General features: G+C 33.4%; 1 protein-coding gene across 1 annotated transcript; it reads right to left on the bottom strand.

Annotated features, from left to right (window-relative positions):
* Window positions 1–9,337: 9,337 nt before the first annotated feature.
* LOC146527019 (uncharacterized) lies at window positions 9,338–18,356 on the bottom strand. Its single transcript, XM_085206125.1, has 3 exons — window positions 18,310–18,356; window positions 11,861–12,020; window positions 9,338–11,475 (listed from the first exon to the last, which is right to left on the bottom strand). The coding sequence occupies exons 2-3, from the start codon at window positions 12,004–12,006 to the stop codon at window positions 10,614–10,616; spliced, it is 1,008 nt and encodes a 335-aa protein (XP_085062251.1). The 5' UTR covers window positions 12,007–12,020; window positions 18,310–18,356; the 3' UTR covers window positions 9,338–10,613.
* Window positions 18,357–19,281: the final 925 nt, after the last annotated feature.

Below are 19,281 nucleotides of genomic sequence, written 5' to 3'. Positions count from 1 at the left end.
GAACAAGACTAAGGAAGAACTAAGACTAACACTAAGAACTAAGAAACTTGAAATATCAAAACTTTAAAATATATAAACGGTTCGGAAAACGCTATAATACAGCTACAATACAGGATAGGCTATAATACAGGAAACATACAGGAAACGCTATATATAATACAGGATTAGGGAACCTAGTGTTAAGACACTTCATTCCCCATTTTCCGAATTCTGGGGGTATTGTGCGTTGAGTGGCGGAACTCAACGTCGCGCTTTACTTCGATAGATTCCAAAGCGAAATAATGAAAATATTAAATATTTCATTTCGTCGAGTGGAGTTCTCAGGACGGGCCCCAATGTTATAATATTTCTACAAATTACCTTCACATACACAAAAATTATATTAAAATATTCCTCAATGCAGTGGAGCAACGTTTGTGATTCACCGCTCCAAGCCGGGTTCTGGGGGCTACTTCTCTGTTATATCTGCCCGTCCAAGATACATGCCTCGCATAGACGCACTCGTGTTACCGGCCGCGTTCGACCAGCGGGTGGGGGGGCCCGCCACACCGCACCGCCCACCCTCCCGCCGCCTGCGTCATCTAGCGCGACTAGGCGCTAGGGTTAATTCAAACGGTACAATTTAAATATTTGAAAATATTTTAAATATTCAAATTTTTGGTTTTTTTTACTATGAATGTCAAATGTTTTTGCTTATAGTTTACCAAATTTTAAAGAGAAATGTTTTGAGATTATTAGGAAGGTTCGAATGTAATGTCTAATGTCTTGTTTCTATTTAGTTTTTTGTGCTAGTTATTTCGCTTCTTTTTGTTTACAGTTAGTTTTGTTTTTGGTTTAGCTTCATTCTGTATTCTGTATATAGCTGTATGGAGTGAAAGAACCTGGGAATTTAGTGTAAAGACACTCCGTTTCCACTAAGTTACTTTTGTTCCCCTCATTATCCTTTCAACTCTGGAGGCATTGCGAATTGAGTGGCGGAACTCAACGTCACGTGTTGCCTCAAATCCAACACCAGACCAGAGCGAAGTCCAACACCAGAACGAAGAAATGAAAATATTAAATATTTAATTTTCTCGCGAGAGAAGTAAACACACTCGTGGCCCTGCTCTACGCCTCTCCTACTGTTTTTATAAATTTTGTGCATGAATAAATGTAACAACTTTTAACTTAAATGAAACAACTCTTCTGTGTCCAACTAAAGAAATAACTAACATGCACGACTTTTTCTGTGTCCTTATATATAATTATAAACTCAGGAAGATAAAGTGATATCTTTGTTTATTATTTATCCTGATTTGTGATATATATTCAAATAAAATTAATGTTTAGAGTTTTATAAACTACATTATTTAATTTAAATGTAACGTAAAGAGTTATTCACAGTTTTGATGCATAGATATATTATGATTTTTTACTTAAAGAGAATCGAAGTATCAACAAAATTTATTTAATTTTTTTATTTAAAAATAATACGATTTAAAAACGCGGCAGCCCTGCGTGTCCGGTTCGCAGCCCTGAATCTGTAGAACGTAGAACAGAGCGGCGTGCGTGCCCGGTTCCCTGTAAACAGCCTTCCCTACGTATGTATGGCGGATGGACGCCTCCCTGCCGGTCCACCCCATAGAAAGGGGTGCCCCCGCTTCTTCCTTGTTCCTCCTTGTGCAAATTCCCCTGGCGATGGAAATGTGCTATGCCACATTTTATACAATTTCTAGTTTGTGCGTTTCAAAATTCACTCTTGTCCACCGGTTTAGGATATTAAGGCATATAACGTAATACCAGGGTTGATCAAGGCGGTCTGTGAATGGTTCAGCCTAGTTAATAAGGCCGTTGACTTTCCGTTTCATTCAGTCGATTCTCTATTCTCGCGTGTCTCTTCGTTATTGGGACAACAAAAGAAAAAAATATATGTTTACACTATGATTTTCTAAGATACGAATACAATATACTGTTAAATTTATTTCTTATATTTTTTTTAATTCGTTATATAACAAAAAAGTAACATCATGTTCTATATACAACAAAAGTTAAACTATAAAATACCAAATAATAACAACTATTTTTTTTATTATAATAAAAGTCTCAACAAGAGGAATGCAATATAGTAACATAACTCAATACAAGCTTGGTAAGTATTAAATTTCTGGAGCCAAGTTTATTATAAAGGAGAATTCAGTTAGCACTATCGGTCGTAGTGGCCGTTGCCGTTGGTGGCATACTTGTCATGTACAGAATTGCTGGGCTTTAATTAAAGCGAGTAATTTAGAGGGCCCGGGTGTTACCACGCATGGCTATGCTAGGTACAGTCTTCTGCATACTCATTTGGAAATGTTTAAACAGAGGTGCCTCTGCCTCTGCCTCGTAGGGGGGTGGGTGGTGATGGTTAGTTCTCCGCTACAGATAAATTAATAATACGCACAGCTTAGATAGATATATATGTATAGCACGCGTGTCCGTAGGTACGTATACAGGTGGATTCAGTAAGTATATTATTTTTTAAAATCATTTTTTAAATAATAGATAGGCGAAATGTGGGAGACGGATGTACCCTAATGGAAAAAAGGAGTGTATTAACAATAGGTTCCCTCTTCCTACTCTGCTATGTGCGAGATAGTTCGAACATATATAAAAAACCATCACAAGCGAACCATCATAAGTTTACGTTAAAATAAATTAAATATTATTTATAACAAAAATAAAGTTTTCTTGGCAAAAAAATATTATTAATAAAAAAATATTGTCGTCGGATCCCGCACATGCGTAAATTTTCAAGTATATTATACGACAAGAAGTGGCTAAATAGTAAAGTGTAAAAGTTTTTATATTGATTGATAGGTAAATATCAAATATTTCATGTTAAATATTTCATATCCTCAAGTGAGAATCGAACCCACAACCTGCCGTGCGTACCATCTTCTATCATCTAATTATATCCGTTAAAGACAGGCGTAGTGCCGTCATTTCTTGTAATATCATTTCTTCCCAAAATTTAATTTTCACATTAAGCTTTTGCTTAATCAATGTTTATATGATTAATACTTATAAATAGATATGATAATAATAACAATAGTAACCAACCGTTTAAGACGACCGTGGCAAACACAACGGTTGTGGGATCGATTCCCACTCGGGGAACCTATTTCCTCGCTCTGTTAACAAGGCAAAGGCCACCACTCAACAGCTAATACCTCGAAAATTCGCCGGAAAGTAGGAAACGGGGTGTCTTAATATCAGTACTAAATCTAGTACTATTGTAAAATGCTTACAATTATTAATTAATTTTATTGTATTATAAACATATTTAATAATTTTGACTATAATGTATGCTATTACATTATTAATTAATATCTATATATATAAAATCGAAAGGCCACTCACTCATCACGAAATCTCAGAAACTACAAGTGCTAGGAATCTCAAATTTTGCATAGGAGTTACTTATAGGATGTAGGTGCTCGCTAAGACGGGAATTTGCAATATTCGATTTCTAAGGGATTATTTTTGGGGTCGAAAGTTTGTATGAAACTTCGTTGCTACAAATGCTAGGAGTCTCAAATTTTGATAGACGTCACTAGGACGTAGTCATGGAGACAGAAATTAATAATAACATAGTTCACGCGGGTGTAACCGCGAGCGGGACGCTAGTAAGGTATATCTTTAACAATTCCAACACAAAATTAAAATATCGTAAAATGTAACATTTTATACCAAACCTATTTTAAATGCAGAAACACCATGTATATCTGAGATGTGAGATGTAAAATTTGAGCGGAGTACGGCGTATACCTATTATGAAATTCTGCACACAAAGACCGTCCACACACACACAGGGGCGAGTTACTCGGACTTCGCTTTTGGGGTGGGTATAGAATCCTTGCGACGCTCGACCCCGGCTTAAATTCTCATATTAATATGTATCTCCTTTAAGCTTAGATTTCTGGAAGCCGATGTTAGTCGCAATCACGCTGGCGTTATAGTCTTTGATATAGATATTCTAACCAATTAGTGTTAGTCTAAAAATTTATTATATACGAATATTTCATTTACAGGATTTTTTCTAATAATTTGATAATATATTTTTTTCAGCTTCACGCTGTATCCCGCATGTAGCAGAGTAGGCAGAGGGAGTCAAATGTTAAGACACTCCTCTCCCCACTTTCTGTTACATTCTGGAAGCATTGTGTGTTGAGTGGCGGAACTTAACGACGCACTTTGCCTCGACATCAGAGCGAAGAAATGAAAGTTTTAAATATCAATATCATCATATCCTGGACTGGCGATGGAACCCACAACCTGTCGCGGTAACATTCATACACCTGTGCTTTTTTGTACCTTGCGAAAAACCTTTAAACTTCCTTTATATTTCTATCTCCATGTAGATACAAGCACTCTTCACATGTTATTGAGTCTTAAACAAATTGTTATTCTTTAAATCACTTCGTTTTACGTCCTTGCTAGGGAGCTAGGGCTATTTAGTAAATAATAAGTTAACACTAGAATATGTACAATAATAATTACAAAATTTACTCAAATCCCGAAAAGTTTGGAATTAATGAATGTACTGGAGGAGACGCTTGAATGTTCCGTATTGCCAACCCTATTACGACCGCAAACTTTTGTAAGTTGTACTTCTCGTTGACCTACAATCATGATTTTTTTTTGGGAGTCTACTCGCACTTGGCGAGTACCACTCGCACTTGGCTGGTTGTTTTTTCTTATAACTTCAAGAGTTTGTTTTATACAGAAAACAGTAGAAACGTATTTAACCTTCACTACTTGCCCAGACTTGCATGTTTAGTAGCGAATCGCATTTCTGTTTACCAAGTCCAGGGTAATAAAATTAATTTTAAAATAATCTTTCCTACAAATACGAACCTACCCAATAGCGGTCATCCTGTATATATTCAGATGCAACTCAACGAACGCACTCTGATGGTATCAATTAAATTTAAGCATGAAATATCGGCAAATTATATATTTATATATTTCTTGAGGATAGCAAGAGACTTAGAAACATGTAAAGAGTAAGCGTCCATATTCTGTTGCATGTTAATAATGACGATAATAAAGTTTATTTAAGAAACTGCATTGCGTTCGTATTCTAATATATTTGCTGCGCACTTATAGGGACTTATTACAAGAAAATTTGAAGTACCGTATGCAATGTAAGTATCTATCTCCGTAAGAATTTTTTATGGTGTATTTGAAAATAATTATTAAATATATATTATATTATTAAAAAAAACAAAAACCGAATTCGAATGCACAATATTAAACTAAAAAAAATAGAAAATAATGTTTTAATTACTTAAATAAAGTAAATTAAAACTTCCCAAGGATCTAGAATACTGAAATTCGCCAAGTACCTACTAAGAAAATAAAGTACAAATAAAGGAACAAATCGGCAAAATGGATCAATCGATATAACAGAAAAACCATTACTAACTTATTATATTTGTTATAAACTTAATTGAAAACTTTTCATACGACTGCCAACCTAAATGTGTCATCTTTTATAAGTTGTCATTTCTGCATACTTCCATATAATGAGACCATAGCCACCTAGTGACCTAGTGGCTACAGGTCACTAGGACCGACAGACAGAGACGACGAGGCGGGCCACAGATTGATCTTATAAGGGTTCCTTAAAAAGTACGGAACCCACTGCAATTAAATTGTGTGAAGTTGCACCTTAATTCATAGATGTAGGTAGGCAGAGGGAACCTACTGTTCCATTCACCACTTTTCCGCCGAATTCTGGAGGCATTGCATCGCCACTACTGGCCTTAATAATTTGTTGTTTATTTTATTTATTTGTATTAAACAACTATTTATGACGATTCACGCTTAGTCACGCGGCTTTGGCGTGGGTTTTGCTTGACATATCAAAAGTTCGTTACTCCCATTAGCAGTCATGCAGATATAATGCTGGAATCTTTTATTTTCGAACCTGCTCTTCTAATTCGAACTATTCTTTTTATCTTAATACTGAGTGTGTGAATTATTGTTATCGTTAATTTGTATATTTGTTTTTGTTGCAGATATTAGGGTTCCGTATCTTTAAAAGGAAAAAACAGTACCTGATTAATTTGTAACTGAAAAATGTAAAATAATAAACGCATTTAAAAAACCGATCAATTGATTTCGTTTTTTCTTTTTAGTTTTTGTGTTGTCGGCTTTTTGTTATATACTTATATTATAGAAGTATTTACAATAATGAAATATTCATTAAAACAACCAAATTAACAATTTATCAAGCACTAGTGGACCCGGACGCGGCTACGCCTGCTTGAAATATAAGAATATAATTTCTATAGAAATATAATTTCAATCTAGATGAAATGCTAAAAGTGACTATTATATTTATTTTCATAAGGATGAATATCAAAATGACGCGGTAACGAACGCGGTCGCGTAGCGACGACGGTTGTTATTAAGATGGCAGAATAAATTACATGTCAAATTAGAAAGTATTTTAATTTATTAGTATATATGTGTAATGTAATGTTATATAGCCTATAGCACTTCTGAAGAATGCAGCTTTCATACAAAACAAAAACAAAGTAAATCGATCTAGTAGATCCAGAGATCTTAGCGTGCAAACAAACAAACAAACTAACAAAGAAACAAACAAACAAACTCTTCCGCTTTATTATATTAGTATAGATTAATGTCAATAAAATGTTCGTATTATAGAGCCAATACAGTTAAGCAGCGTTATTAGACTCCGAATACGTAGCCTATTTTAGACTTTTTGGTATTCCGTACCTTAAAAAAAAAAAGAGGGTTGCCTCTTAGAGCACTATTAAGTGACTAAGTCAATGTAACCAAAATATACTAGTGTTTATGCGTAGTTTTCGTCGTATTTTATAAGAAATCTAAAGAGTACGTATACCTACAAACTTTTATAGGTTCCTGATAACATCAAATTTGTACGGATCCCTTGATTATCGAGTCCAACTAGCATTTGACCAGTTTTCATCTAGTTTGATATTTATTTATTTTTTAAACTTTGTTATATAATTTAGTTTAATATATATACTAAATATAATTTTCTTCTAAATATTAAATTAACGTCATGGCTATGCAGTTAAAAAGCCCCTCAATGGTAGTTTTTAAAACAATGACCAGTTTATCCTAATTGTACTTCCTATTCGTTTCTTTCGGGTTTATTGTCCGTTATCACAGATCTCAAATTTTTCATATCATTCTAAAGATGTTCGTGTACAAATAGACGAACAGGCAGACAGACAGAACAGGTGGACAATTGGACGGCCGTCAGACAGAAAATCATTTTAAAAATTATAGTATCGAGTTCTATTACTACGCATTTGTTCATTTAAATGATAACTAATAAATTTAATAATTTTTTTGGAAAAATATTTTAAATACAGACAGACATATGTACATAATATTTTGACTATTATAATTCTGTTAAAGAATAGATAGTATCGTACTACGTAACGTACACAAGGGTTAGGTAATATTATTGCTATTATTTCATTGACGTTGAAAAATAATTTTAAAAAAGTTTGTTATTAATCACATAGTAAAATTATATTTATTTTTAGTTTAACCTTTTATAAAAATACACCAATCAAATCAAGCACTTAGACTTACATTCCACCAGTTGTGTCTAAATTAAGAAATTTCCGTTAATAATTAACCAACGTAAAAAGGATTGTCAACTAGGATTGGACAGCGAACAACCCTCTCTCAACGAGTAATTGAAAAGGGTAGAACTGTTGAAAAATTCAGCGGATAACTGAACTTTATGTGATGTGTAGACCACAATTCTGGTAACAGTGCATATCGCATTGCATATTTCGTAAGAATTAATTATTATCATGTATCACCAGACCGAGGTCGAAATAGTTCCTTCAAACAGGCCGTCGTGGCAAGGTATGAAGGAATTATTTTTAATTCAGCACTTGGTGGAGATCAACGCCGTGTCTTATTGTTCCGGCGCGGTGCTTCGTTGAGCTCTGCCAAACACCCAACATCGCTGTCGACATGAAAATTATATGTGGGATAAAGTGTGAAGATAAAAAAGTGTCCTATAATATAGGGGCGGTCGTGGCGCAGCGGCACGAGGGTGTGACTGTAAGGCGACGGTTGTGGGTTCGATCCCCACTCGAGGAAGTTAAATATTTATTGACGTGTATATTTCCATTTCTTCGCTCTGGTGTCGAGGCAAAGCGCGGCGTTGAGTTCTGCCACATTTGGCAGAAGTGGGGAATGGAGTGTCTTAACACTAGATTCCCTCTGCCTACCCTACTGTATACAGGATACAGCGTGTACTAAACGACTCAATGATGCTTTCTATGGTACGATAACATAAAATAAAAGTATTTATATTTTTTAGTACCTATCCAGTTAAAAAACAAATAAAAATATCTGAAAAGAATAAACAACAAGTTACAACATTACTTGACTTAAAGCTTGTTGAGGACGTAGTGGACCAGGGGCACAAGGGTGCACTGCAACGCGACACCTGTGGGTTCGATCCCCATTCGGGGAAATTAATTATTATTTGTTAATACTATTTTCATTTCTTCCTGCTGGCACCACGGCAAAAAGCCCGGCGTTGGGTTCCGCCACTTAACATGCATTGCCTCGAAAAATTGAAAAGTGGGGAAAGTGGTTCCCTCTGACTTCCCTACTGGGTGCGGGATACAGTGTGAGGCTGATTTAAAAAAAAACCGGTCAAATGCGAGTCAGACTCGCATAATGATGGTTTCGTAACAATTTTTGGATTGTATGTCAACGGAACCACCAGGTACCCTGTAGGTGTTGATTTCATTGCGAGTTTCAAAACATTGCGGAAATTTGCGGCACAAACGGCTGTTCTTCAATCTTTTGATTGCGCTGGCTTAGAAACTTGATTTTTCAAAGTGATCGTGTAAGGGTTCCGTCTTTTCTTTTCTAGGTACGGTTCTCGTTAGGGAAAAAGAGAAAATAAGGACAAACTGGTCAAGTGCGAGACGGACTCGTCATTCTGAATCGCCAAACTGAATTCAAGTACCGAGAATCTGAAGAATAAAAAAAGAAAGGCATAACTGTAACTTTAAACTGCAAAAGTTCTTCCAGGAGTATTTTGTGTCAAGTAATATGAAAGTAACGTATTACTTTTAATGTTAAAATTAATAGTTACGGAAAAATTAAGCTACATAGATAGATATCTGTGACATCCGTACTAATAGAATTCTTAAATGCATAATTATATTATATATTATTTATATTGTTTATTCCATGGCAATTTGATATCGTAAATTTTTCAAAATTATATATAAATTTGAAAATATTTTCATATAAAGATTTAATAAAATAATATGTAAATATTTTAAAATACCTTTAATATAATACAATTCTGTTAAAATCAGATATGAATGTTTCCATAGTAGGAGTGCTGTGTTCGAATCCATTTACTGTTCTAAATTATGCGTAAAACGTCCATTTGACGCTCACCCCTCTTCCCTCTTATCGCTTGGACAGGAACGGACGGGGAGCCTCGGGCGGGGGTGCCGGACTAGGGCAAATTGGGGGGTTTACAACCCCCTAAGTGAGGGGGGTCCGAAGTCCACCTCACCCTTTAGCTACCCTGAAGTTCCATCTCTCACACCTATAAATTCGGCACACACACCCTATCGGGCGGGGTGGTCCATGGCGTACCAATCCTTTCGTTGCGGCCGTGTCACATTTGCCAGGGCTCTGGTGACCTCCACTACAAATTAATATTCAGAAACGTTTCCGTTCCGATCGTTAATCATTGCCGTTCTGCCGGTCTCGGCACTGCTTATGTACTCGACACGTTACGGCTTTATCTAATTACAGGGACCAAGTGTTATTATTAAAATATCAATAATAAAACATTATTATTAATTACAAATCCAAGAGAATCAATCAAATCATTCAAAGCACAACCACTAACAATGTAATATTTTATATAATGCATTACAATAGTAACATGAGACTGTATCAACGCTGGATGCCAGTGTCGGTGTTTTAAAGTGGAGAGAAAATAAAAATATAATCAATAAAATAATAACGTCGTGGCTCAGCAGCACGATGATGTGACTGTAACGCGACGGTTGTGGGTTCGATTCCCACTCGAGGAAGTGAAATATTATTTTACGTTTATATTTCCATTTCTTCGCTCCGGTGTCGAGGCAAAGCGTGGCGTTGATTTTTGCCACTCCACACGCAATGCCTTCAGAATTCTGCAAAAAGTGGGGAACGGAGTGTCTTAACACTAAGTTTTCTCTGTCTACCCTGCTGTGTGCGGGATACAGCGTGAAACTGGAAAAAAAATGGGACTTATTCGAGATGCCAAACAAACAATCTTTATATACCAAATCTTTCAAGTTTAACATGTCGCGTTTGTGTATTTAAAGCTTTACAAATATTTTAGATTTTTTACAAACAATTATTGATATTAATATTAATAAATATTAATATGTTGGATGTAAACATTATTTTAAGACGACGACGACGAAATAACAAAAATAGTAACTAAACTAAAATGACTACATATCATTTATTTACTAATAATTAAAAAAGTACAGTCTTCTTCATTAATATACTTTTACAAGTACATATATTATAATAAGAGGCTATTGAAGCTTTTGGTTTTTATCTGATAACGTCTTTTGACGATCACGTAACTTGAACGTCTTGCACATCAAAGTAACTTTACTGCCAGATACATTTTCATCTAACGTTTTTACTGTATTGGTAAGCCTATACTTTTTAGCTAGTCGACTCTTTTGGAGTGGAATGGAAATTTGGTTTTCTTTATTATCTATATCTGTGCCGTTGTGACAGGATTTTTTCTCATTTTTTTCATAATCTGATAAAGATGATGTGCAACTATAATTACAAACAACATCAACCCTGATCACTTGGACAGTGGCAGGGCTGTCAGCTCTTGAAATGGTTAGACTTTTTCTTTTGCCATTTTTATGAAATGTAATTTTCGTTTTATCTGCGTTAACGTTATCCTGAATATTTTCAAACATGAGACTGGACTTGGGATTTTTCTTTGGACTTCTTTTACTTTTTTCTATCTTTGGTTTTTTTCTTAAATCATGACTCCTTAGATCGACTTGTACACACTTGTTTTCTTTACACTTGCTATTCAAACGAAATAAAACAATGCTTGACTTCCCTGAAGATGGTCTTGATTGATCATTGTTGGAAATATACTTGGTATAATCGTCAAAATAATCACTAAGTTCCGACGAACGAGCTGGATGGTTTTGCTTAAATTCATCTACAATTTGTTTCACGAACATTCGATGCTTTTGGCTATCCGAAGTTTTATATTTGAAACTAGAGCGGAGTTTTTTACTCTGCTCTACATTACCATGAAATTGTAAATTTTGTACAGAAAGAACTAAATTTTCATAAGACTGACCAGTTCCACTGCCGCCCGATTCGTTTAAGTCATAATTATGAAAGTCATTACAATGAAATCTGTAAACAAAAGTAGATATAAATATAAACTATATCTAAGAAATTAAGTTACTTAAAATGAACTATCTGTAAATTATCACCTTCAGGCTATCTTGGCGCAGCGGCACAAGGATGTGACTGTAACGCGACGGTTGTGGGTTCGATTCCCACTCGAGGAAATAAAATATTTATTTATATTTTCATTTCTTCGCTCTATAGTAGAGGCAAACAGCGGCGTTGAGTTTCGCCACTCAACACGTAATGCCTCCAGAATTCGGCGGAAAGCTGGAAACGGAGTATCTTAACACTAAGCTTCCTATGCCTACCCCGCTGTGTGCGGGCTACAGCGTGAATTGATTATCCTTACAAATTGCATTATGGAACAAAAAATATATTAAAACGTCACCTATTTATAGCTTCTGTCCATCGTGGATCTTCTTCATGTTCTGGATCAACCATACGTTTTTGACAAAATCTTCTTGGTTTTTCGGGGTTTGGTTTGGTGTTTTTAATTTTTGATCTTTCTTGTAAATTTAACTTAACACATTTCATGGTAAGTTAAAATTCTGAAAGGAATAAAATTTAAATGTCAATCTTCATAAAGAACTAAATTAGATATCGTACTGCTGGTACTGGTACTTAAGTACAGAATTTATCTATATATAAAAAAGGACATGTTCCCACTGACTGAGGTAAGACGCAAGCACAGCCGTAACCGCTGATGATAGAAACGTAAAATTTGGACAGATATTTATTTTCGTAATCTCGACATCCACTAAGAAGGGATTTTGAGAAATGTTAACCCTAAAGGGGCGAAATAGGGGGTCAAAGAAATATGTTTTTTTTAAATCGGCACCGATTTTTATAAAATTTGAAATCGAGACTCTTAAAAATATTTCACTGAAGACGTGTTTCGTGGTTTTTTAGAATTCCCTCCCTAAGGGTGCATATAAGGGGTTAAAAGTTTGTATTGAAAAATCTTTAAATCGCCACCGATTTTTATTAAATTTGAAAATGAGACTCTTAAAAATATTTGTTTCATGGTTTATTAGAATTCACCCCTAAGGATGCAAATAAACAGGCGGAGCTGCGCGCGTCCGCTAGTTTTAAATAAATTTAATTAATAGATATCGTGATACGAAGTAGTTATAAACTAGCTACATGAAAATGTTTGAGCACTATAAACTATAATCCTTTTACGACTTCTGTTGCGATAGATGCTAATAAATTAGGAAAATTAAGGTTTATTTGCGAGAACAGAGTAGGTACATGAAACTAAAAATACATAACTATTAAATAAGTTATTATATTTAACTTAAATTTACAATTGCTTCAATTCGCTTGATAATGGTCTTTGTAATTATATTTTTTTTCCCGGGTTAATTAACTTTTTTTTTTATTAGCCTCACGCTATATCCCACACACAGCAAGGTAAACAGTGGGAACCTAGTGTTACCTGGCTCACGTGTTACCTGTGCCCCGGCGCCACGACTGGCCTCACGTGGAAACGAGGCTGGTAGTGAGTTCGATGCCCACTTAAGAAAATGAAATATTTATTTAAATTTATATTTGCATTTTTTGTCTCTAGTGTTAAAGCACAGCGCGAAGTTGAGCTGCCCTACGCGAGCTACCTCCGAAATTGGAGAACGGAATGTCTTAACACTAGGTTTCCTCTGCCCCGAGTGGGGATCGAACCCACAACCGTCGCGTTTACAGTCATACGCTTATGTTTGCGTGTTTAATAAAATAAAAGAATAAATAAAATTATAGCATAAAAAGTTTCCTGGTAATAAATACTTAATGTTTGTAATATAAACAAGATAGAAATAACATATTATATAATAGATTTTTCTTTTTTTTAAAAGCTTTTTTTAATAATAAACATAATGACAAAAAACGTATAGCTAGATATATAACAGCATATTTTAAACCTTTTCTAAATTATTTATTATATCTTAGTATAAGTATATGATAATATAGTACAGCATAAATTTAAATAACTAAAATAACCATGTCACAAAGCCAGCACAGTACATAATGGACTTAGCGAACTCTTTTTTTTTTCTCAAACTGCATTGTTTATTTTCTATTCATTTTAAAAGTAATTATACTGGACGTTTACTTATATATAGATGTTGCTGTCTTTTTTCCCCCCAAATAGATGTGCTATAGTTGGAATGGGAAAGAAATATGCAAAGATTTTTTTTGGAAAGTATTGATAAAGCTACAATGGCGGCAGGATGGTGTATTTGATCTAGCAACGTAGCGGTCCACATGTTCTTGGGAATGGCCTTACAAGCGATGCAAAAAATATTTATGCTATTATACTTGGATTGTATAGTTTTGGTGTTAGATATCAATGAAGTGAAGTGATTATAATGAACGAAATAAATAACAAAATCATAAGCCGTACTATACTAGGTATAACGTTTTTTTATGAACGTGATACAATCGTGTCTTGGGGTATCGCTTTATCGGCTTGCTTTGCATAATTACTACAAAAGAATAAAACACATTTTTCTGTGTCTTTTAAGCCGCCATGAACTAAATTTTTTCCAAGCTTAAATTCCAACTTGACACGCAATCCTGAAAATTATACGACAAACTGCGCTAATTTAGGTTAATTCAATCTAATTTGAGCATATTCAAAACTTTCTTCATTAAATTATTATATACATATAAATGTATAAATAATTCATATAAATATAAGTTATAGTTAGAGATGTTAAAAATATCTAAATAATATATTAAATATCTCAAAATTAGATGTCTTCCTTTCTTCTCTACGAGACATAACGCACACTATGTTGGGATAATAGGCACAGCTGCTACACGACTAGACGAGCACACACACGCACTTCTTGGTGCATCCATCGCACACGGACATCTTGGATAATAATAAAAAAAAAACACATTATTATTATCCTAGAAACAGGACATCGAATACCATTTTAGCAATATTCAACCTTACACCAAATTATTAGAGCTTAAAATAGCAAAAATGGAAATTAAAAGCGATTAACTTAGATTTTATCCTTACAAATGTTAATGTACGCCATTATAATTCTTTTGACGTCAACAGAAAGGTGAATATTGTATGCACGTTATTTCTAAAGGAATTCAAGCTTAATAATGTTTGAAAAAACCTATGTATCTTAGTAGGCGCCAAATGCACGTTGCACAGCTCCAACGAATTCTGTTGAATTTTGTTCGACGCGATGTTTATTGCATATCGTTTATTATCGGTTTATGATAACACGTGTTTAAATACTGCCTGTAATGCAAAATTTTTATTTGAAATATTTTTCCAATTCTGTGTAACAAATAATAAGGCTATTTAAAATTTTAAGCAAATAAATGAAAGTTTTATTTAGTATTTTATTTTTGTTGAATTTTGTAAGAGTTCTTGTTCAATGGTAAACAAACAATAAGGAGCTAAAACGGTTAACTTCCTAAAAAGTTAATCAATTAGGAAGGGCTTAAATTTTATTTCATACTATCCACCCGCTCGCGGCTTCGCCCGCCTATTATTATTTTATTCACAATGCTAATGGTACTTTGAATCTTACTATCGATCTATTTAGTATTTCTTCTGTTATTTTTAATTATTGTTTATTAATATTTATTATTTTATCTATTTAATATTTTATTATATCTGCAGAAAGATATATAATACAATAGGATATTTTAATATGATTTAATACAATTTTTGTGTCATAAACGTATGATTATTATCCTCATGAAACGTACTGTTTGCATGAGGAGGATGCCATGTCTAAGCTCGATAAGTAAATGTAGGTATTGGCTATGATAGCATTGTGGCACTCTCTTCATATTCCTATAATGAAAATATTATTCACGTTCTAGTATTTTTCAATTATATTTTGTAATATTGAAAAATGTAACAACAAATTCCCTATATTTATATTCTTAAATGTACCTGTAAAGCTTGAAACAAGATATCCTTGACCTGTTAAAGGTAAACTGGTATTTTCACTTGCCTATACAAAGCTATAACAAAACAACTGCTATACAATAATACAACCTGTCTCTGGGTCAAATATTACAAAGGGGTCACATCGGCCATTCCGCATTGATTACTCTACCGCATCCTAATTCTTCAGTTCTGCCACCATTTCCATGACAAAAGACTGACCCCCTGGGTTCCTCAAAGAAATAAAATAGTATCTTCGACCACGCCTATTGGCGATAAGCTGTATTGTGTTTCCAAATTTAAACGGTGACTGATTTATGCCTTTTTTTTTTCCTGTCAGGACAAATTAATGTCTGGCACTAAGTAATTATTTTAGAAACATTAGTATATTTGTATATTATATTTATTTATATATTATATCTTATATCATGTATGACTCTACCATCCATGAGAAACGATTCTTAATAACCGCCCCAATTTAACTTGTCAGTTGAATATTGTTAGATCTATAGAAATTCGTCTGGAGACCCCTTTGATCTAAAATCTATGAAGAAAGGAACAAAACCAAAGCCATGTGCGCGAATATGTAGCAGTGAGTAAATAAAGGGAAGATAGATATATTGTGAAGACTGATGTGATTAAAAAAAACGATTTCCCTTAGTGCTATCAAGGTGCATACGTTGTAGTGTTGGTTAGCTCGCGTATTTATCGATACATTTTTTAATAATTTATTAATAAAACAATTTTTCAATTTATATAACATGATCGAAATTATAATAAAATAATTTAATATTTTTATAACGTGACACAAATTATAAGTGATTTTATATATTACAAGAAAAACTATTTTGAAATGTACATAAAAATATTTTTTAATCGTATTTTATATTGTAATAGTACATATAAATTGAAAATAGTTATTAGCCAGCCATATCATTGTTCAGACATGACGTGCCTAAAATATATCGATATCATAATGTTAACAACACTACTGTATGCTAGGAGAACGTAATAGTTGTGGGAACTGTTTCTGCTATCTCTTTTAAAACTCTTCTATCCTGCTCTGAAATTGTCAGCGAGACTCTCTTACACAAAGCACATTAGTGAAGCACGTAGTTGAATACGATAGATGATTGAATGAAGCTTTTGGCACATGTGCATGTGCACTCGAATAAAATTGCATTTTTAATTTATACTATTCTTTCTTAGCTACGTCAACTATAAAAAAAACCAAATTAAGATTATTTTCTTTTAATTTTATTTCTCTACTCCTTTTTGTACTTATTATTAATTTCTGTAAATTGTATTTCTGTAAGTTTTGTTTTTCTTTATAATAACTTTTTAGCTCGTTGCTGAGCAGGCAGGCTTCACATATAATAATATTTAGTTCAAAATGTACCTAGATACATGTTAGGCGCTGTGCTTATAATGTCTGTTAAGTAATATTTTTCATTAAAATTTTTCCTCTACATAGTTTTCTACTCTACTGTAGTTTTAAAAAAAGTAAAATTCAGTATCATTGTATATGGAATATCTACTCACATTCACAAATGACATAGACATTGCTAGATTGCATGGCGAACCATCGTTAGTATGCATTTTTGGTTGTAGACATAACATAATAAACTTATTTTGCTCTTAATTCAATACTCTCTTAATTCTCTTAATCTTAAATTTGTGAGTTTATTTAATTCCATTCCCTTATTACCCTACTTTACCCTACTTTTTTTCATAAGATACATATAATAAAACTTATTATGCCATTAAATTATTATTAATAATTTTTACTTACTTAAATTTTAAAATTTTACTTAGGTACTTCTACTTTAAGATTTTAAACTAGTGTTTTTTTTTTATTACTTTACAGGACACTAAAAACATGTAAACAATAATGTTAACAATAAGCTGTATTTCGGTTCCTTTGTCGGTTGTCTTTGTGAATATTAAAGGAGCCGCTGAATACGAATTTTTACCTTGGCACCATTAAAAATCGCTTTCTAGGTAAAAGAATATCATTTGCAAATTAACTCGCTAATGGCATATCTTTCAAAAAAATAATGAATGTGTTTTGTGTCTAACTTTCTTAAAGAGTTTTGCGCTGACGAAGTAACACAATGAAAAAGGTTGAACTAAAATGATACGAAAATTTTACTATGCATTAATATAACTCGTAAAATAATGTTTCATTGGATATAATAAAGTTATTATATTTAGCCACAAATTACATTTACTTAATTTTAATTTTAGTTATCTAATAAATTTTTACAAGTTATTGGCTAGGGTTTAGACGCAGGTTTAGGCTTTCACTTAAATTATTAACAGTGCATTGCTGTGTTCTGTAGGTGCTATGTGATTTTTTTTTTATTTTTTTCGATAGAAACAAAAAATATATATATATTTATATATTGTAATTATTAAATTACTTATTAATATATAATACTATTAATTACTATTGTAATTATTAATACGCGTTTCCAATATATAAATCTAACGTAATTTTAACTCGTTGTAAAATTTTATATACAAATAAACTACGGCTACACAATATATATTTTTATATCTATATGTGCAAATATGCAATGCAGCTTTCTTTTAAAAAGATTTTAAGCTAATAGTATTGTTTCTTTCCCCATATGAACGTCACATGGAGTGAAGGCGTGAGTGAGAATCGATATCAAATGGTTCAAATAAAAGCGCTACTTTCAATATATATAACTAGCGAACAGTTTCTACATTTATTTGCTAGAAGGAGGTAAAATCATACATGTTAAAATCAAAAAGTGCGAGTGAAAATTTAAAAAGTGTTTAAGCTAAACTTATTTATTACTATCAAAACTAAGTATACGAGAAGCGTCACATCGCCCACGTGATACTAGTGTACTGGCAACCACGGATATAAACAAAACGGCAAAGTACTGTACCGGCAACCAGGAAGCCGTGAAAACGCTGTGTCTGCCCGAGGTCTGGGTGCCGAGTGCCGAGTGCCGACTACGCGCGAATGTCATATAATAACCTTTGCTTAGGCCGCGATCATAATTGCCAGGCTGCGCTGCTCTATTATATTTTGTTATAATTATTGGTTTTAGCTATTTTAATTTAGATTTAATTTGTTTGTACTGGTTTTTTGTTCTTTATAGCACTATAAATAATATAAATAACGAAAATAAAGTTACTGAAATGAGGGTAACAATAGTAGATTTTTTTGAAAGTTATTAGTAGGATGATAATATACGAAAATTATGTGATATTTTTTTTTATTAATTTCATTAAAAAAAGTTAGTACGTAAGGTACATTTCGATATAATATTTGTTTGTATATTTCTTGTTATTTTATTCACATTAAAATATATAATATGCTGTAATATTTTAAAATAATAAAAAAAATCATTTAAATTATTACACAAAATAGCATATCTAAACCAAATCGCACGTCTTGCTGTCGTTAAAATATATATAGAATTATGTACGCGTCTTCCAATGTCGTGCACGCAGGCTATTCTTGTTAGAGGTGTTCCGCTTCTCCATTTCGTATAGAGCCTACTTAACCTCAAAGTTTTAAAACTATTTCATGAATGTACGTATCTACTTTCAAGATTATTATTATGAATGATCATTACCGTCGTGGCGCAGCGGCACAAGGGTGTGACTGTAAGGCGAGGGTTGCGGGTTCAATCCCCAATCGAGGAAGTGAAATATTTATTTACGTTTATATTTCCATTTCTTCGCATTGGTGTCGAGGCAAAGTGCGGCGAAGAGTTCTGCCACTCAACGCGCAATACCTCCAGAATTCAGTAGAAAGTGGGGAATGAAGTGTCTTAACACTAGGTTCCCTCTGCCTACCCTGCTGTGTGCGGGATACAGCGTGACGTACAGGGAACCTAGTGTTAGGAAGT

Source organism: Heliconius melpomene, chromosome 21 (assembly GCF_056956725.1).
Source record: "Heliconius melpomene rosina isolate 202511_hmr_F chromosome 21, ASM5695672v1, whole genome shotgun sequence".
In the NCBI taxonomy this organism is placed as follows: domain Eukaryota; kingdom Metazoa; phylum Arthropoda; class Insecta; order Lepidoptera; family Nymphalidae; genus Heliconius; species Heliconius melpomene.
Note: the sequence above shows the minus strand (reverse complement) of the source record. Positions and strands in the feature narration are given on the sequence as shown.